The following is a 22,163-nucleotide window of genomic DNA, read 5'->3' as shown; positions in this document are numbered from 1 at the left end:
GACATACGCAAGCTATCTCTTGCAAACAGAGATATGCTTTGAAATATTACACAAAATGTACAAAAGCAAAATGAAGTATATCCTGATGCTATAGAGACGGAAAGTTCCGGGTGATTTAATCTCTTATTGCTCACGATTAGTTCGGTATAAGAAGGACAGACTCCAAGGCCAACGGGAACAGCAGGCTGAAGTGCTGTGTTTATAGCCTTATTGGACATCTGTCACAGATGTTATTGAAGCTCCACAGGGAAACTGCAAAAATCCTGACATTTTGGCACAATATAATATATTTACAGCAAGTCAGTGCATGCATATTAAAAAACTGTGTCTGTGCGGCTGCTTTGATCCTTCACCGGGCAGAGGCAACAAACGGACTAAAAAACAGCCTGGCCTTGAGAGGGATGCACACCTAAAGAACATTTAATCTCCCTAAGCCACTGGACGCTGACGCTGGCTCATCACACACCAAACTGCCTAACCCGAGAGATCTCTCAGACGAATCATCTTAAATTTAAAATCTTAAAAAAACATCCTTAAGCTAAGCGGTTCTCGGGCTCATCCCTCTTTAAGCAGGCGAGGTGAGGAGGGCTCTGCTGTGAAGGAAAAGAGGCTGGTGGAGGACTGTGTGGATGTGTGTTTGGTTTGATCAGTCACCTGACTGCTGGCCCGGCCTCTGGGAACAGGAAGTATGACATCACTGACATTCAGGAATGTGGGAATGTCAGGCCGCCTGTTAACACTGCTGCAACGAAGCAGAGAGCAAGCCGGACGGACACAACAGATAATTCACTGCAGCTGAGTTGTTCCAACCCTAAAGACTAAACACACCAACTTCAGCCCTGTGGACGGAAAAAACGCTCCCCCTCATTTGAATGAGGCCGCTCTGTTTACACAGGGTCGTCCAGCAAATACGTTGAACCTGGCTCAACTTCAGCTGCAGCACAATGCAGGGCGATGTATTGGCCAATCAACTACATGCGAGCTTCCTGGAAGATTACTTTGTAATGTGAACGTTATATTTCTGCTCTTTACCTTGCGACCCTCACAACAAAAGATTCAATGATTGCGGACATGATAACATTGGGCGTCTGATAAGCCTTCAAACACATTTATCTGTCACTCAAACTGGACTTCATGAATCATATTTTAATGTCTCATTAATACCTAAAACAACAGACCCCCAAACAACCATTGCATTTTTGTTTTCACTCTGAACGCCCACTGAGAGTGGAGAACCTGACACATCTCATCTGCCTTACCGTACCTGTTCAGAAAGCACATTCTCATCCCAACTCGTCACATGCTGCCGTTTTGTCACGCCCCTCAGCGTCACTTTAGGTTCAGGCGACAAAACCGCTATAGTTAGGTTTAGAAAAAAAACTACATGATTGGGCTTAAACTTCAACGCTTGTGAAGTGAAAATGAAACTGAACGTTGTGAACACAGGACACGACTGAACAGTTGATTGTAAAGTGAAAGTGAAACCTAACGCATGGAATACAAACAGCGGTCTCCTGAGTAAAAGCCTTGTGTTTGTTGGACCCATCCACCTCCTCTCTCGCCCGCCCGGTGTGTCTCTTTTTGCTCTGTAAACTATGTCACCACAGTCACTCCCGGCGCACTTCCGCTGAGCGTTTACTGTTTCCGCGGATGGGTTTACATTGTATTTAATGGTAAGCCCAGTGCGTCTCATAACGGCGCTAAGAGGTGCCTTGTGCGTCGGTCTCACATGCCAACAGTTAAGACAAAGTGTCGGTATTTGACACCCTGGGAACGGATGCTGCGGTTCCTTCACCAGTCTCACAGGCCAAGAAAAGCTAGTTAAAGTATTGTGATGTTCTTGCTTTTAACAACAAGCGTAGACAAGTGACTGTGATGCAAGCTGGCTTGCCTGCATTCTTTGTGTGTACCAGGTGGATTAAAAAGTATATCCACCTGCCAGCAGATGAATCAGCCCTGATACTTGATACTTGAATATCTTCCTTGAGAACTGCCAGTTGGCACAATATAAATATAGCTAAACACTCAGGGAGGTTACTTTATTGTTGATGAGGGCATGAGAGTAAAAGCAGTAGCAGCGACAATCTCTATTTCCCTCTAATAACTTTCAGCCATCGTTGTTGTTGTGATTTGTTCTCTCTGTGCTGCTGACCTCACATCACATCCTGATTAACTGCCATCACTGCTCATGTGCTTAAATCAATTTAGTATTTCACATCCATAAAGTTGGGGGACTTGCAAGACGCAATTAAAAAAAAGAATGTCCAAATCTAAAGCAGTAAAGGCACGTGTGGATTAAACTCCAAAACGAGTGTGTCTTACATTTCCCATAATGCAACTTGATAGCAAAATGTATCTCCAAGATGACAACATTATGAAATCAGTGTTATTTTTACAGCAGATCATCATGTGTGAAATCAGTTCCCCTTTAATCGAGGACACTTTAATGCAGTAATTCCCGAGAACGTGCACAAAGGAGACTGTGAGGGAACGCAAGACACGCGTGATTCACATGCCTACGCGTAGCTAAAAACAAGTACAACTGCGCTCTAAAACCACATTTCACACGAATCAGCCCCTAGCCTTTAGGGCCAGCAGCAGATGTGAGCAATCACCTGCTGCTGAACTACATATGCCCAACACACAGGGAGCCATAATGGACACTGACAGCAAGCTGCCTGGTACGGTATGATCTCAATAACCCCCAGGCTTTTAGACGGATCCGAGGCAAATGCAGAACACAGACGTCCCGAGGCCAAAGCAGACCTGCAATGCTTTTTTTCAGCAACTTTTTCACTATTTCAGCAAGCCAAACTTTCTGCACATGCAGGCGATGAAACGCTGAATCTATGTCGACCTACATTCTGTGGTAAGTTAGTCATGGCTGATTAGTTGCTCAATAAATGTGATCAGTAGTATTTGCTGTTCGGTTCATACATCAGGGTAACGGGGACTTCCCCATACACGGTTGTTCCACTCATTACAAAATAAAACTCATCATTAATGAATCCAAGATGTCGGCTATATAAAAGTAGCTTAACTGAATCTGGCATAAGAAGGTTTAATTAGACACAGGCCATCGTCTTACACAAGCTGGAGCAGACATAAAATAGCTATAGAGTCAAGAGCAAGCGTCATTAGGCATTCAACAACTAAATATAAAACAGTGTTTATTATTCATAGCCTTCAGGTTATTACTTATAGCATGTCATTTAATGCTTCGAAGCCAAAACTTCAACATTCCCATGAAAACTTCAGTTTAAAGCTCATTCCTCATTCATCACATCTCTTTCCCAGCTAAGTGACGGTGCCATGGTGTCTGTCGGCAGCCCCCGTCAGACATGTTGGCATACGGTTCCTGGGCCTAAAGCTCAGCTCCAGACTCCTTGCCAGACTCGGGGAGAGAGAGCGGAGAAGGAGCCAGAGCTGGAGGGAGCGCAGCCCCAGAGGAGCCCAGCTGCTGCCTGGGAAACCAAACCCGGACCGGCTCTGGCCCACGCTCTCTAACCCCAGCCCCTCCCGTCTAATAACAAAACTCTGTCTGCCTCTTGTTCTCTTTCCTTTCAATCTGCTGCATTTTCCACTGTCACTGTGGTGTGGACTTTGGGGGGAAAAATAAGTCAGTGGAGTGATATTAGTCTCCCTGCTGCACATTCCTCGAATACTTCCCACTGTTGATTTCACAACACTCACACATGTTCATGTTCTCACTCTCTCACACTCACACACATACAAAGACACACACACAGGGGATTAAGTGTGACTGCACACATTCACATACAAGCACATGCTGTGACACTCACCCCGGTAGTGGAGGCTGTCATCGTGGTGGTTGTACTGGTGGTGGTTCTCCAAAGCAGGGGGGCTGCTGGCTCCCAGCTCAGCCAGTCTGCGGCTGGTGGAGGAGAGCTCGGAGCGGAGGTTGGTCACTTCCTGGCTGGCGGACTGGATGGCCCCATCAATCCTCTGTGCCAGCTGTTTGTTGTCCTCCATCATTTTAAGGATTTTCCCCTGAGGACCAAATCCACACAGAGCAGCATGATGTCAAGTGGAGCATTAGAGGGGGTGAAGCTTCCTCCTCCTCCTCCTCTTATCCCCCTCTTCTTCTTCTCCTCCTCCTCCTCCTCCACCTGTTCTTCCTCTCCTACAGTTTACTTCGCACATATAAAGGAAAAAAAAGCCAAAACGCCGGTCCCTCTTCTGTCCTCCCTCCGCAGAGCAGCACAGATGTGATGTCTACCTGTTACTGCACGAAGAATAACGTCTGTGTGGCCACGCAGTCCGAGAGAGCATGTGTGGTGTGTGTGTGTGTGTGTGTGCGCAGGGCAAAAGGAGAAGGAGAGTGAGCGCGGGAGAAAGCGAGGACGTAAAGAGAGCACAGAGAGAGAGAAAAAAGACAGAAGAGAAAAAGAGATTTAGCTCAGCGGGCGGAGGGGAAAGTGAGTGCTCCCGCGGAGGAGAATGTGCTGTGAGCAGCTGCTCTCAGAGAGGACCCAGCACACACTGAGATGACATGCAGCCTTTTAAATGGATTGTACCATGTGCTAGAGGACCAGGGGAGAGGGGGGCGACGCAGTTGGACTGAGCTGCTCTCCAACTCCTCTAACTACAGAGCGTGTTGTGTATCACACACCCTATGGAGTCTGTAATGAGTAAGCAATCGGGTCTGTAATAGGGAGAAAAGTACAGATTGTTTCTCTTTACTTCTTCCTCGCTCCGTGTCCCTGCACTCAGAGCTTTTGGCAACAGTATTGAACCCTTTGACAAGCACTTGTCAAGCCCCCTATATCTTTTCAGTGCTGCTCCCACTCTCCCCTTCCTCCCTCTCACTAACACACCCGCTGTCTTTTTGTCTCTCCCACCCCCTCTTTTTTCATTCCATTATATATTCATCCCTTTGTCCTGGGAAAGCTCACCCCCACATCGGTGGACGGGGAAGGGGGCTGGCTCAAGGCGCCCAAGGGGAAAACATTTCAACTCTGAGAGCAAACTTAGCAGAGGGCAGAGGCACAGGCCTCTAATGGGCCGAACACAAAGAGGAGAGGCCCGGAGAATTATAATCGAGCCGCGGCGAGAACATAGTGGAGCTTTACTTCTTTGATCAAAAACAGTCGGAAGGATTATATTTCAGCTTATCCGTGGGCCCGGCAAACAAACACCACCGCCATCAATTCTTATCTGTACAGCTGTAAAATTCCATCACACACAAAAGGTTAGAGACGGCGGGGCAGGCTGTTCATCTTAACTTAAAACAATCCCGGATATTGCTGAGCCATCACAACTTTGAATCTGCATTTGACATTTCATTTCCCAAGTAAGAAAAACACATCCTGTCGCTGGCAAGAGACTGAGGCAGATGAGTGATACATCACTCAGATGCTGTCATCCGAGGCTCAGGCGATAACGGCTCAATGCTCTTTGGTATTCACACAATGGCAGAGAGAGAGAGAGACAAACAGAGATGGGACCGCAAGCGTGCGAGACTAACGACAGAATGAGACACACAACTTGTTGGTTGTTCACTGCTTGGTTTGTTCACTGCTTGGTTTGTTCACTGCTTTATGATGAAGTCCGCACAGATCAGATCATGTCTATGACGATCAGACAGGGGCCCGTTAGTGTGGCCTCTTGGAGAACATTACAACTGGCCTGCCTCGACTTATCAGCTCCTGTACTCTCTACAGTACGTATTGTTGTGCGATATAGAAGTGTTTGCGGTGAGACACTATCTATGAATGATTTCCCTATTGAATTTCCAGTATATTTACTATATCGCGACGTCTTTGCTAGAGGGATATACAATAACATAGTCTGTCCACGAGAAAGGGAATTGATTCTCCCCCAAAAAATGCTCAGATAAAAGTATTATCGTGGCTGCATGGTTAAAACAAGACCGATATGAATCAATCAGACAAGTGAAGAGTTTAAGATTACACCGGAACTGAACTTTTAGTCTCAACTATCAGAGATAATAATAACAGTAGGGCTGCAACTAAAGATTATTTTCAATGTTGATTAATCTGTCATTTATTTTCTCGATTAATCGATTACTTGTTTTGTCTATAAAATGTCAGAAAATGGTTAAAATGACAATCAGTGTTTCCCAAAGCCCAACATGACGTCCTCAAATATCTTGTTTTGTCCACAAAGATATTCAGTTTACTGTCATAGAGCAGTAAAGAAACCAGAAAATATTCACATTAAACAAGCTGGAATGACTTTTGACATTTTTTTTTCTTAAAAAAATTACTCAAACCGATTTATCAATTATCTAAATAGTTGGCGAATAATTCAATAGTTGACAACTAATCGATTAATCGTTGCAGTTCTACATAACAGTATGCCCAGGTATGCACTACGTCATTGTATTTCCTAAAATTACAAACAGTACACTGGAAAAAAAAGTAGTGCTGAAATAATTTGTCAGTCAATTAAATAGTCTGTCAACAGACTAATCCAACAGGTTTATATCATTGTAAATAAAATATCTTTGGGTTTTGGACAGTTCATCAACAATGTGAAAACGTCACCTTGTTGTCTGGGTAATTGTGAAAGCATTTTTTTTTTTACCATTTTTAAACAAAATGATTATTAAAAAAAAGTTGACAGCATGCTAACAATTACAATGCTAATGCATCTTAATGTTTAGCAGGTATAAGGTTTACCATGTTTATCACACTGGGCTTCCTCCGGGGGAAGCCAATGAAAGTGCATTTTTTCTAACAGCCAGCAGGGGGCGACTCCTCTGGTTGCAAAAAGAAGCCTGATTGTATAGAAGTCTATGAGAAAATGACCCTACTTCTCACTTGATTTATTACCTCAGTAAACATTGTAAACATGAGTTTATGGTCTCAATCGCTAGTTTCAAGTCTTCTTCAACACAGCATGATGTTCATTTAGTAAATTATGGTCCCATTCAGAGTTAAATAGACCATAAAGCAGGGGATGCTTTAGGGCGTGGCTACCTTGTGATTGACACGTCGCTACCACGGCGTTGTCCGGTCTGGGAGTTGTCTGTTTTTTTGGCTTACAACTTTAACCCTTTCACAGTGTGTTTTCACTTCATGAAAGTTAATGGTAACATTTTGGTCACCTAAAAATGTCTTATTCAGCGTTCAGTGGTACTTAGCTCCACCCTCTCGCGTCACTTCTGGTTGCAAGAAAAACAAGATGGCAATGGCCAAAATGACAAACTCAAGGCTTCAAAACGGTAGTCCACAATCCAATGAGTGACGTCACGGTGACTATGTCCACTTCTTATATGCAGTCTATGATTTCATTGTGATCATCATATTTCAATGTATTAGCATGCTAACATTTGCTAATTGGCACAACACTCAAAGTACAGCTGAAGTTGATGGGAATGTCATTAGTTTTGCGGTTCATGAACCAAAGTATTGGACAAATACAAATTTTGACCCGTTGGTGGCGCTACATTTTAAGGTCAGGGGATCACCAAAGTGTGTAGGATTCATCCTCTGGAGTCCATGAATGACAAAATTGCATGTCAATCCATCCAATAGTAGTCCAGATATTTCAGTCAGTTTGTTTCTCCATCTGTCCTCATTCTGTCTCCAGCCTCTCTATCAGATAATCTCTTTGTAACGTCTATCAACATATCTGCTGTTCAGCTCATAAACCAATGATGCACGAACAGGAAAATTATTACAACTACTAGAAGACTTACACCAGAGCTGGCATGTTTGATCACATCACATGTTAGCAGATCATTATCAGCGTCTAGACAGTCACATCGCTGTCCCCGATTAGTGCAATGGCCCCGATTCATAGCTGATTAGCAAAAGGACAAATGTGGCACGATCTGTAGCAGAGGGCAGGAAGGAGGGTCGTCTCCACGTCTGTCTTTACACAGAAAGGTCCCCCTTATTCCAACGCAACTGGTTTTGTTAAACAACGTGACAGCTAAATCTTCCTTCATTATGAAACATCAACCACAGTCTGCTTTGAGCTATGTGAGGGCTTTTATACTCTCAACTGTGGAATGCGAGGAAATTAATGATTTTGGGGTCAAGGGTCGGGACATGTCCCAGATATACATCAATAACCAGATGAATACTTTGAGGATGAATAATTGTGGCGCGTCCAAAACACACAAAGTCCTCCTCTGTCTCCACAACTGGACTGAAAGCATGCATGGCCATGGCAGACGCCTCAGACCAGTGCAGGAACTCGGTTGACTCCCTTAAACAACCAGTTCTCCCACCAATGCTTCTATGGATTTGATTCACTTTTCCAAACTTGGCAGAGTGTTTGTGTTGTTAGTTTGCTCACTTATTTGATGCTATTAATGGGAAGTTTAATTAAGTGTGCCGAGGGTGTGCCGTTAAAAAGAGGTATTGATAAACAGTCACGATGACTGTCTGCCTGGGTTAATTGAATATCGACTAATCCTCCGCGCACTGGACTGCTTTCCATTTTTTCCCAATAGCAAAGTGATATAATGCCCTGCTCAACTATTTATACGGGTCTTATCAGGGGCCTGGGGAAAATATCCACCTCACTCTACTAGACTTAATAATGTCCAGCAAATGCTATGAGAAAAAGAAAGTTAAAGTGGCTGCAGGGTGTGTGGATATGAGATAGATTTATGTGTGAATAGGAGGAGCTGGCGTAAAATTGAAAACTAGAAAAATCAGAAACCATGTTTCAGAGAATAACTTTCATCTGGGTGATGAAGAGATGTTGTGAGAGCAGGAAGTTCCATCACAGGGAACACTTGACTCTCAGACCTCAGCAATGTGTTGGTCAACAACTCGTCCCACATACAATATTGCTGGCAGGTGGCGCACAGTGACTTTTTTTTTTTTTTTAAAAGAGTGTGAATTGCTGAAAACAAGACACGTGGCTGGTGTTAGCAGGTGGACTGAAGGGAAACTCCCATGGGAGAGTACATACTGCAGGGTTGAAATGCACAGTTACATCTCAAGTTGTGTGGCTGTCCCTCGGGACTGAAGCTGAGACGCATGAGTTACAGGACAGAACAACTAGCTTAGCCACAACGATGCTACTGATGCCACAATGTCACGACCGTGCTCTAAGAGTTACTCCAAGATAAAAAAAAAAGGAATCCAGGAAATTGTGCCCTTGCATTTGCCATCTGCATGTCCACTTCATACTGATTCCACTGTATCACATCAGACCCAGGCAGTATATAAAAATGTGAAGGTACGGTGTGTAGTATGTGGCGGCATCTAGTGGTGCGGTTGCAGATTGCAACCGAGTACCCCTCCACTCACTCCTTCGTTTCCAAGAATGGAAAAAGAAGAAAGGCTCTCGTTAGAACCCGAGTTTGGTTTACTATGGTAGAAACGTGGCGGAGCAACATGGCGGAGGACCATGAAGAGGACCCGCTCCCTATGTAGATATGAAGGACTCATTCTAAGCTAATGAAAACACAACAATTCTTAGTTCCAGGTGATTATGAAATAATGATAACATAGTTATGAATATTATATTCCATTTCTGCTAATAGATTCCCTGAAATGTTACACATTGGACCTTTAATAAATGGTTTATAACACACTATAATGTCATTGTAAGTAAATACAAGTGTTCATTTATGTACCTATACCTAACTATGACCCCTTCTGTGGTCACCTATCAGTGGAGGCTGGTGTATTAACAGATAATGATTGACAATATAGTAAAACACAGTTGTAATAAGATAAAACATCTTCATAGGAGAAATAATAATTGTTGACAAATACTGTACATTAATAAACACTTCAAATGCCATTATATTTGCTTACAATTTCATCATAGTGTGTTATAAACCATTTATTACATGCTAAATGGGGGGGCTTAAAGTGAATCATTACCATGAACAGTAAGGTTCATTACTGTAGAAATTACAAGATAAGGTGAGATAATACCACTACGTATTTCAAACCATCAAATATTTTTGTGCCACTCTTGGGCAGCCCAACAAGTTGTAAACACAACATCGACTATTACTAAATATATAAATGTACTATTATAAAATATGGCTGATGTGTTCGCAAAACAGTGGCAATAAGGTCAGTAATTGCTCTTGCACAATAAATACTTTTAATTTGATTTCCTCGTTTAGGATTAGGGCAGATCTGAAATTGAAATATTTGGGGTTCATTCCATGGTCGAGTAATAACAGACCTCTTTGCTTGACTGGCACTGAAAAAAATCCTCCTTTAGAAAATGAGGCTTCTTCAGCAGACGAGGAGCATCTCTGGAGGGCTTTTTATTGCAGCACACAGCTAACATTATGTCTGTTTATATATTCCAGATAGAGACTTTAGAAAGCCTCCATGTACAGTAGAGCTGCTCTGAATCCAACCCTTCACAGGCAGCAGTTCTGAATTTCTAAATCTCTACATGTCAAAACGTTCAGTCTGCTGGGGACTGAAACAAAACAGCAGGTTTTAGGACATTTTATTCTGGAAGTAAAAGCAGTCTGTGTACACAGCACACTGCCTGCCAACATCAAAGACTACACGAGTTTTGATTCTTTACTTGTAGGCAGGTTTAATTGGCACCGCGTTTCGATCTTACTTTTGTCCGTTCACCAGCAGTGAAGTGTGTGTTTGTGTGAGTAAAACAGAGTAAGAACGTGCCGCATCAAAAAGATGAGAGGAAGAGTTTGAGTGAGAATGTCCTTATGAAAGTTACGAATTAAAACAAGTGTTTTCTGTGCCACTACCTCTTGCTTTCTTTTGCCAACATTCTTGACAAACAAGACACTTGAGACACAATTGGCCTCGGTTAGTCGGATCGAACGTGGCACCGCTTTCCTACAGCAAAAAGGCAGCCCTGACATGTTTGTGAAAACATAGTGGTTGATTCTTTTGTTTACTAAAGAAAATATGCATGCTGATGTAACATAAAAAGCTCATCAAGCATGCATTACTTGACACAAAGTAAACTATAGAAAGCTGAGTTTCTGTCGTTTACAGTCCCCTGCTTTGAGCGTTCACACAGAATGCAGATTTATCAAATGCAAATGTCACAGCTGGAGCGAAAAAAAATGGGTATTTATGTCTGTTTAAGTGACGGGGGGAGAAAGCCTTTTGCCCCGAGTGGTGACACACAGGGACAGAGGGGCATTGATGAAGTAAACAGTGAATGGCAGGGAGCGGAAATTCAACTCTGACTCTTTGTCTGTGTGTTGGCTTTCTCTCTCTCTCTCTCTGTCACTTTATATCTCTTTCTAACTCTCTCGCTCCTCTAGTTTTCTAGTTAGTTAGCTAGTTATGAGTTTTATTATGGCCATAATGCAGAAAATTTGACGATGTGGACGTTCTTGGGTTTCATCCAGTGGACAACCTCCGGGTCTGAGAAGTGAAGCCAATGCTGAAGTGCCTTAAACTTGCATTCTTTCTAACAGCCAGCAGGGGGCGACTCTGATTGTATAGAAGTCTATGAGAAAATGAGCCTACTTCTCACTTGATTTATTACCTCAGTAAACATTGTAAACATGAGTTTATGGTCTCAATCGCTAGTTTCAAGTCTTCTTTAATACAGCATGATGTTCATTTAGTAAATTATGGTCCCATTTAGAGTCAAATAGACCATAAAGCAGGGGATGCTTCAGGGCGGGGCTAACTTGTGATTGACAGGTCACTACCACGGCGTTGTCCGGTCTGGGAGTTGCCATGTTTTCATCTTACATCTTTAACCGTTTCACAGTGCGTTTTCAGTTGATTAAAGTTAATTTTAACATTTTGGTGGCCTAAAAATGTCTTATTCAGAGTTCGGTTGTACTTACTGTAGCTCCACCCTCTCGTGCCACTTCTGGTTGCAAAAAAACAAGATGGCAACGGCCAAAATGCCAAACTCAGGGCTTCAAAACTGCAGTCCACAAACCAATGGGTGACGTCACGGTGACTATTCTTATACAGTCTACAGTTTCACCACATAGCAGCTATAATTAGTATTCAGAATGGATTACATGATTGTGTGTGATGTGTCCCCTCAGCTCTACTGAACGTCTGTTAACTCACTATTTTGCTGTTTTGGTTCACTCAGCAGCTAAAAAGCCAGATATTTCCCTCAGGAGTTTGAAAAGACCAAAACAGAGCTAAAAGGAGAGTGAATAATGGTCTTATATATGCCAGGTGGCAAGAAGCTAGTTGTGTTAATGCGAAACTGAGTTCACGATAACAACTTTATTGACACTGCAGTATTCAGGTTTCTATATGCATTTGGCTGGAACGATTTGCTGTACACATTTTTGGTATCTCTCGTCTATAACGCCTCCCTGAAGGTAAAAGCTCAGGGTGCAAAGTATCACTTATAATCCGAATATCTTTGGTCTTCATATTTAATTTATTCTTGCTCAGTTGCATTTGAAGGCTTCCCTAAAATTTGACAGTCAAAGAAACTGACTTTCATTAAGTCATAGCATCTGAAAGAAGACACTTGATCATAAGGAGTACTTTTCATCCTTCATCCCTTTAATCCGAGCTGTCAAACGTACCCGTCTACAGTTCAGTCAGCTTCCGACCTCGCTATACATGTTTGCACTGTGGTCTTCACTCACTGAATGCTCATTCAAACCGTCAGCAGCAGGTCAGCTGTCAACTGGTTGTTGAATAGTAGAAAGCAGCGGCTCCACTCCTCCTCTCTGGCTTGAACTCTGCAGGCAGAGGGCTAAACTTTCTTCCCTTTACGCTGGCCTATGGAAGCCGAGATAAGACCTGGAGAGAAGCACCTATTATCTGTTGTCAAACTCAGCATGTCTGTCATCCAAAGTCCTCCCCAAGTTCCACTCCAACGCCTTGCAGCCATGTCCTTCTCCCATCTCTGATAGTCTGGTAATAATAAACAGCTTGACAGCCCCTCCACTTAGAGATAACGGTCGACAGGGTTCGGGATGAAACGCGGTGCCAGAGGCCTTGATGAGGATCAAGATTAAGGCTTGTCTGCAGGACTCTGAGGGAATTGAAGAGAGAGAGGAGGAAGGGAGGAGGGTTCGGCTGTGATGGACTTCAAGACCCGAGGGATGGGAAATATACGTCTGATGATGGAGAATAAAACTGCAGAAAATAGCATTCCTCCACTGTTTCACATGCCTTCTCTCCACTGAGATCCATTTTGCTTCTTGCCGCATTTTCCCCTCGATCTCACTTCTGCTCCCTGCTGGCTGCTTTCTGTCATTGCCTCTTCTCCCAGTGGTCCCTCATAATGCATTGCCAAGCCTCAGCCCATTATGTCTGCTCAATTCTGCCTCAGTCACACTTTTGTCTTCAACATGCAGACATGCAGAGCTGAGTGTTGCAGTCGTCTCCGATGACGTTCAGATCGCGGTGAGATCACAAACGGAGCCGGCGTCGATACAAAAGGTGCATGTTTTGCACGTTGCGTTAAACACTCAGCTACTTTGCTGCTGTCTAATTGAGTTCCTCACCCCTGTCATCGCTCTCCGCTTTCTTCTTGCAGGAGGCACAATTACACGGCGATGTTGAGAGAAGGAGAGATGCGCCTATAGCTCGCAGGGGGAGATGGGAGAGATAGCTGAGAGTGTTATAATCATCTACATAATTAAAGTGTCATTTGAATGAATCCAAGTAACACGGAATCGTTGGAGTAGCTAGTGGCAGCTTTATCAAAGTCCTGATCCGAGAAAGAAAGAAAAAAACTACAGGTTATAACTATTGACCAACTGTTCAATAGAGCAAAAGGAGCTGTCTCTGGGTGATGCTACGAGAGGAGATCTCTCAAGGTAAAACATTTTCTACAACACACAGAGAACCTCATTCACTGCCAAAGCCTCCTCCATCCATCTCTCTCTCTGTCTTTTCTCAGAGCAGCGGAGTGATTTTCAGAGGGCAACTGCAGTGGAAATCACCCTGACAGAGCTCTCCCTGTTGATTTATGATATACGTTTAGTTATTTATTGGCTAATCATGGCAGGCTGCTGAGAGCAGGTTAGAGTACACCTCCCGAGACAACTGGGCAAGCCTCGGATAAAGAGATGAAGGGGCAGGACTACTGTCGGACTTATTCTGTGAATAACAGAGAGTTCGGGAGACGCTTGTTTTCAAGGTTGGAGAATTAATCTCCAACTAATGGAAGAAAATTTTGGGAGATAAGCGTATTTTCTTTCTTGCTGGGAATTAAATGAGAAGACCGATAACACTCTGATGTCTACCTGGTAAATACAGGCGGCAACTTCTGGACCTGAAAAGTGAAGCCAATGTGGAAGTGACTTAAACTTGTATTCTTTCTACTAGCCAGCAGGGGGCGACTCCTCTGGTTGCAAAAAGAAGTCTGATTGTATAGAAGTCTATGAGAAAATGACACCTACTTCTCACTTGATATATTACCTAAGTAAACATTGTAGCATGAGTTTGTGGTCTCAATCTCTAGTTTCAAGTCTTCTTCAATACAGCATGATGTTCATTTAGTAAATTATGGTCCCATTCAGAGTCAAATAGACCATAAAGCTGGGGATGCTTTAAGGCGTGGCTACCTTGTGATTGACAGGTCACTACCACGGCATTGCCCGGTCTGGGAGTTGTCCGTGTTTTCATCTTACAACTTTAACCCTTTCACAGTGTGTTTTCAGCTCATGAAAGTTAATTATAACATTTTTGGTCCCCTAGAAATGTCTTATTCAGCGTTCAGTTGTACTTAGCTCCACCCTTTCGTGTCAATTCTGGTTGCAAAAACCAAGATAGCGACAAACAAAAAGTAAGATGGCGACGGCCAAAATGCCGAATTTAAGGCTTCAAAACTTGGCTTAGCTTAGCACAAAGACTGGACACATGGGGGAAACAGCTAGCCTGGCTCTGTACAAAAGTAATAAAAATACAGCAACTCTAAAGCTCACAAATAAACACAATATATCTTGTTTGTTCATGAACTGCAAAGACACGAGAGCGGTATCGATCAAAAGCGTATTTACCAAATGTCAAACTATGGCTTTAAGTGACCAAAGCAGCTTACGGTAACAGATGCCACACAGTCCATCTCCACTGCAGTCTGCAGTGAAAACATTTTAGCAGAGACCAAACGGGGATTTTCTGCACCAAAGAAGACCACTCCCAGGTTTAATGTAGCACTGCAGGCAAAAAACTGACAGACAGGTTTAGGGGGGGAAAAAGCTGTGCAGTACTGAGGACAGATTAATCCATATCTGACGGAGAGCTGTTTCGGTACAGTGTATATTGATAAGGAGCTTATCCCCTTGTCGGTGTGTGTAAAGGCACGTCTGCAGAGCCTATTGATTGAGAGACTCATCTTACTATCATGTGTTCCCACTCTGGAGGACAGTTCCAATGAATAGTAACACTAGAGACAATAATCACTCCATCACCGCTTTATCGCTGTCTTCATGCAGCTACTTTGTATGCACGCCAAAACACGGCACACTTTTTCCAATTTCTTCTCGTCCAAGTGACATCCTTCTTATCAAAAATGCATATTGCAAGCAGGAAAATAGTACGCCCGTCCAATTACTGCCTCAGTAATGTCTTTAAGTGCTACATTTTTTGCACAAGATGACACAAAAGAATCAAAATGTTTAAAAAAGTAATGACATAATTGAGCAAAATTCGCGTTTCATTGTTAAAGATACAATAACAGTCCTGTTGCGCCGAGAGAATTCAAAATTGTTCCTCAGAACTACAAGTCCTTAAACTGGGAATTACTTCCTTTTATTTGTTAAAGCTAATACTACAAGATATGAAACTTGTTGGAACATGTTGAGAAATGAGCAACAAGGGAAGCGGAGAGAAAGATAAATAAGGCAGAGAAATGGAAGGGCACAGTGTGAGAGAGTGAGAGAGAGAGAGAGAGAGAGAGAGAGAGAGAGAGAGACGAGGCTGGAGCCAAAACATGTGAAGTTGCGAAGTCATTTATTATATTTCAACATTTATCTCTGCGAGAGAGAGAGCCGAGTTATCAGAAGGACTAAATTGAAAGACATTCAAGCGTGCAGTAGGAGTCAGTACGAGGAACACTGAAGACCAGACCAGTGCAAACTCTCTCAGTATTCCAGGCTTAGCATACTGTTCTGAATGGAGGGCCCTTCATGCACATATATGCACCCCACACACACACACACACACACACACACACACCTGTACTCGCATACATATGCACAAGCAGAGATAGCTCAAACATTAAAATGCAAAAGCAATTAAACGCAAGCCACAACAGTGCAGAAGAAGTGCCAACCTGACAGCAGGACTTTGATTATTTTAATTAGAGCAATATGGCTGACTCATCCATGAATATAATTGAAGGAAAAGGAGGCTCGTTTTCCTGCCTGAAAACCTGTTTTAGACTGCGACTACACTTAGAGGGTGCGACTACTTTACATATGCTTTAGTGCAAAAGGGCAAAGTACTTATGCAAATATGTTTGGATAAGACAAACTGTGCTGATGAGATACTTTTGTATTATGTCTTTTATTTAATGGCTCCAACTTATTCTAATTGTAAATGTATGTGGTTTAAATGTGTTTAATAAGCGGGCTCCTGCAGGAGATGGGAATTGCATTAATCTGCATGCTAAATTAAGTTTGTCTGAATCCGAAACTTGTCTGGCTCAGGGAGTTGAGCTCTTGTAGGGGATTATAACAGGGCATTAATACTAAGATCCATGGAAAGCAAAACAATGAAATGTTTCTTTCGGTTTCCAAATAATTTGCATGTGGGCAAACTAATTACCATAGTGTCATTTTACAGTCATGCTGAATAGATGAGTATGCTCCAGAGCAGTTTCCTTGCAGACATCTCTCCGTGTGTTTATTGTACTTGGTGTTTGTGCATCTAATAAGACTTTGAGTGCTTTGTCTGTGCACCCATTTGGGTAAATATGTATGCCGTCTTGCTGTTTGTATGTGTGATTCTGCCAGGGAGAGGAGAAGAAAATGGAGTCAGATGGAGTAAAGCAGGAAGGAATGAGGACAGAAAAAGAGAGCATTTGTTGATCCACAATAAAAGGCAGTTTGTTTACCGAGAATAACAATCGCGTTGGACTGCAATTCTTCAAGACCCAAAAACCACCTTTCATTACACAAGCCTTTGAAAATGTAATGGCCATCCTGCCTGCTACTCCCTAAAGAGAAATGCCATGCCTAAACATAAACCACAGATGAGGCAGAGAGGCTGCAGAGTACAGTGAAGTGCTCTTACGCTTAAATACACAGCCGCATAGCTGGTACATTCTCTGTTTTCCATTGCATAACTTTGGATAAATATACAAAATGCTCTCCACCCCGTACCCTGCTAAAAAGTATAAACTCTCATTCTAATGTCACTTATAATCCAAACAATGTGATGGAACATATATTAAAGTATATTATACTGTTAAAATTCACAAAATCTGCATAATATTCATAGAGTTGCTGAGTTGTTGTTGTTGAGGTTTTTGTTCCTCATTATTTCCATAAAGATCCATTTTCTGCTCCACTACAATGTCTACCTTACATTTCTCCTACACTTCCCTAACTATACTGTACTACCACATTGTTTTGCAATAAACGTTTTGAAAGAAATGTAATGTAATTGCTGCCTGGATTATGTTTTAGTGTTATTTTCTAGAAACCGCAAAAACTGCAGGGAGGTTACAGAGGCTACGTTCCAAATTGCATACTTTTTCTTTTTACTTTTAGTACATACTGCAACTACCATTACAAAGTATGTACTGTTGCATGCAGTATGCACACAATTGGGACATACTACTTTGTCATAACATTGCGCCTTGACCTTTGACCCTCTTGCTCATAATACTGTTGCACAGAGGATTGTGGGTCAGAACAGCCAGAGAAGCATGCTGGTATTTTTGGCATACTGCATTTGACATACCACATACTTTTTTGGCACACTAAATAGTGTGGTAGTATGGGTATTGGAACGCACAGAAAGTGTCTCCTCATTATGTTGATAGCAAGACTGCAGCCACGCTGGCAGCTCTGTGAGGCTGTACTGAGGTGCTTTGAGCTAAACGCTAACGTCAGCATACTAACATGCTCACAATGACAATGTTAACATGCTGATGTTTAGCAGGTTATTTATAGGCGACAGGGTTGAAACTATGCTATGACCTAGAGCTGTCACAATGAATCAATCGTCAAAAAATTAATCTGCAACTATTTTAATAGCTGATAATCATTTGAGTCCGATTTTAAACAATAATGCCGAGCATGCTGGTTCTCAGATGTGAGGATTTGATGCTTTTCTTTGTCGCACATGATAGTGAACTGAATATTTCTGGGTTTTGGACTGCTGGTTGGACAAAACAAAACATTTAAAGACGTCACATTTTTCACTATGTTCTGCCATTTCATAGACAAAACTAGAATGGCATTCGGAGAGCGCAGACCTCCGCCAAGGTGCCTGACTTTAAAAACAGATCACAGCTCACAGCTCTGGTTACGTGAGGTGGTCGGCTTATTATTAACACGGTGTGTTTCCATGTAACGTATTGGCGGATGCCTCTCTCATTCAGCAGCCTTGTTATGTCTGTATACCGTTACACTACGTTGTCTGTCATTCTGCCATCTACCGCTTTTTTCTTTCTCATCACGGACGGCCAGCAGCTCCCACACACACATCCACACACGTATCCCTCTGCTCGAAGAAGAAGGCGTGGTCATGCGTCATCAACGCGTCATCAGTCACACTGTGCAAGTGTTATACCCTGTGGTCTTTTAATGCTCAGGCTGATCGAAATTCTCAAACATATTCCTGCACAGTCCGGATCATGATCCGGATCGCCACCAAAATGTAATGGATTGTGTATTGTGCCACACCCCACCCCTCCGAAAAATTTCATTCAAATCTATCACAAGCTTTTGGAGTAATCCTGCTAACAGACAAACAAACAAACAAACAAACAAACCAACAAACTAACGCCGGTGAAAACATAACCTCCTTCAAGACCAAAGGTAATGATTAATTGATTAAATAATCCAGAAATTAATAGATAATGAAAATAATCGCTACTTGCAGCCCTACTATAACCCCTCAACTTCCAAAGACACAAGCTAAAATAATAAATACATTAAACTCTCTTATATAAAGCCTCCATGCTATAAACTGGGTATTCACTTGTGTCTATTCACATCACTGACTTCCCTATTGTCATTGCAGGATTTGAATATTTGACACAGTTTGATCTAAAACTAAAAGAAACCACTAAAAGACTAGAGAACTAGAAGAGGCAGTGGGTTGGAGGATTTTCAGCCATTTAGAGCAGCAGTTCTCAAATTATTCCACTGGAGGTGCATGTTCGAAACAGATCTGCTCCAAATCAAACCAGGTGCCATCTCGCATGGTAAACGAGTAGAACTAGTCTCTGCCTAACAAACTGGAAACCTGCTGAGCCTCATTTTGCAGGACCCTGGGAAGGGTTTGGAAACATGAAAAGAGATATTGTAATAAAAATGTAAATGTCCGGACTGAAAAATGACTGAATCCACGAATAGAAAATGTTAAACTTCTGGTGACTCACACAGTGCATCGAGAAGCATCCTGGGAGTTCAACATGCGTAGATCCTCATGTCGTTTGTCTCATTTACATTCATCTTTAAATGATAGAATTAAGTGAGACCTCAAACTAGACTCCTTGGTGATTTACAATGCATAATAGAAATGTTGAGTTTCACCTTTTCTCCAAAGAATAACAATTATAGCTCTTTTCAAAAGCACCTGCCTGGCAGTTTATGTCAGGGTAGCAAAAGGACAAGTATCGCATTAAAATATCTTCTGTGGAGTTCATTAAAAGACCATCTGCTCACCAAAAAAATCACAAGGATTCATGACAGAGCAGAATTGCTCTCCAGGGAAATGTAAAAAAAAATATGTTAAGATAAAGTAATCTGGCAACAGTGATGCATGATTATGCATGCTGATAGAAACGTGTTCCCACTGAAGCAGTCTAACTGCAATAAGTGGAGCATCCAGGCAGAGCAAAGCGCTGCAGCCAGCCGGCGTCACACACTAACACATTCATACATGACAAACCATAGGAGAGCGTAAGAGGATTCAGAGTAGGAGTTGAGGAGAGCAACCGTAATCATGAATACTAACAAGGCTGGGGAGGAACAGAATAGCACATTAAGAACATGATTCATTACACAAGAAGACGAACACAGCACAATCACACCAGCTGCCTCCATTTTTAATAATAGGCTTATAGAAACATACTGAAATGAGGTTTTTCCATTATGAGCATTTGTGTTTGACATTTCTGATCCTATTTTCCTGCGTTTACACTTCGCCATGTTTCCTCGGTAAAGCTTTCCGTTTTAATATTTGTGGCCTCTTTATGCATTTAGCATGTCCCATAAGTGATGAGATGAAGCAGAGGAGTGTTAATATATGAGCAATATGGTAAATTGAGTGGGGACCTTGTGGATTCCGGTAAGTGAAGCATGATATATATACAGTATCATGCATCCGGCGCACAAAATAAACAAATTCAAATGAACTACATGTGAGAGGCCACAGGAGAATCCCCTCAGATTTAAGCATTAAAGTCTGCATTTATACTTTAAGCTGTTACTGTCGAAGCACAGCGAATCAGATACTATGATGTGTAGGCTTTGCCTGCTGACTGGTGTAGCACTGATTTCATAGTGTACCTCTAGAAACTTAATTATGTACACTCCCTCTTACATTTACTATGATTGAGTAATAACACTAGCTAGGCTACAACAAGAATATAAGATAAGATAATACTGCAGCTTATTTGTCAAATACTGGAGAGAAGAGTATTACCCACTTCAACTCAACAATGCAAAACATCTGCACCTCATCAGTCATTTAGTCTGATATTACATCACACAGTCTTATTGTCTTGAAATAAATTAAAATTCTGTCATCAAGGAGAAAATAGTTTCTAACACAAATCAAATCAATTTTTTGGGAGAATTTGCTGTTTTTGGTTGTTAGCGATCTGCCTCACTCATTACCAAAAAATTACTAGACTATTTAAAAAAATATATATTTTGTAAAGGTGCACAAAAGCCATGCTGTAGTCGTCTTTAGACACCGCAGACACCTGAAGAAGTTTGGAGCGTGACATTTTGACGCAAATATAAAATAATTCGGCCTTAACATTTAGTACACATGCTGGTGAGTGTTCTGATCAATGATATACATGAGATCGGTAAACTTGTCACAGTGAGAGGATTTTTTTCACCAAGTTAATTAATTTTCTAGGTCATAACAAAATCACAAAACTTGTTTTCTTGTATTTTTATATTAAAAATGTCATTTAAACCCAGTGAAATGGTTTACCTTGACTAGCTATGTAATCGGTGTAAATAAAGCAATTCAATACATCAATTCTACAGTACATTTATTAAACACATTTCTGAAAAATCTTGCCCTTCAGCCTCTTCCATCCAAACTGGCTTTCTCTCCATAACTAATACGACTTTCCAGTAAACCCATTTAACAAGAAATATATCATGCTGCTTAGAAATTATTTTATACAACGATTTAAAGGTGCTAAATTCCAAATTCAGAACATATCTATGATTGAGGAATCGTCTCCACCAGGCTCTCAACATGGTGACAGTTGAGCTGGCGGCTAGCAGCTAGGGGTGCTAACAGTGCAAACAACGGCAACACTGTTGACAGAGCTGAAAGTGTTTAGCTGGGGGGGAAACGGAGGCTGGGTGCTACGTTTCCATGATGACGCTGTTGGTCGGGACAGCGTTATCAGCGGTAACCGCCGTGTGAGCGCAGTGCAGAGCGGCGGCATTAGCTAGCCAGTGGGGCACACACACAGGGACTCACATGCACTACCATGCATACGCAGCCGGCCCAGCTACGTAAACAAAGCACAGAGAAGCTCGGATTACAACACACGGTTGGAGATGGACTTTATTCTCCACTCAGGACGTCATTACTCCTCTTTATCTTTACACAGCAAATAGTTGTTTGCTGCTATATTAAAGTGGCAGTATATTTTTGGCAACAATTTCCATAATAACCTTTCAGCATATTGTAATTCAAGTGTTCTGGGAGAAAACTAGACTTCTGCACCTCCTCATGGCTCTGTTTTCAGGCCTTAAAGAAATCTAGGCTGTGACAGGAGACTTTTCCCCGTCACATTTCATTGAGAGAGCGTTCCTATTGGCTCTGCTCCGTTCATGTGACCAGAACTTGGCGTTCCTTCAACAGATTTCACAATGGCTGCCGCCTCAC

General features: G+C 42.2%; 1 protein-coding gene across 4 annotated transcripts in view; it reads right to left on the bottom strand.

Moving 5' to 3' along the window:
* kaznb (kazrin, periplakin interacting protein b) overlaps positions 1-22,163 on the bottom strand; it is a 136,330-nt gene that overhangs the window by 77,418 nt on the left and 36,749 nt on the right. For all 4 annotated transcript variants that reach the window (XR_012594957.1, XM_074644199.1, XM_074644216.1 and 1 more), the window contains exon 3: positions 3,804-4,011. Coding sequence is in view for 3 of the 4 variants with exons in the window: in XM_074644199.1 (XP_074500300.1) it covers positions 3,804-4,011 (208 nt within the window). In the remaining variant the exon portion in view is untranslated. The remainder of the gene's footprint in view (positions 1-3,803; positions 4,012-22,163) is intronic.

This window comes from Sebastes fasciatus, chromosome 1 (genome assembly GCF_043250625.1).
Source record: "Sebastes fasciatus isolate fSebFas1 chromosome 1, fSebFas1.pri, whole genome shotgun sequence".
In the NCBI taxonomy this organism is placed as follows: Eukaryota; Metazoa; Chordata; class Actinopteri; order Perciformes; family Sebastidae; genus Sebastes; species Sebastes fasciatus.
The sequence above is the reverse complement of the archived record's forward strand: the minus strand, read 5'-3'. Positions and strand labels throughout refer to the sequence as shown.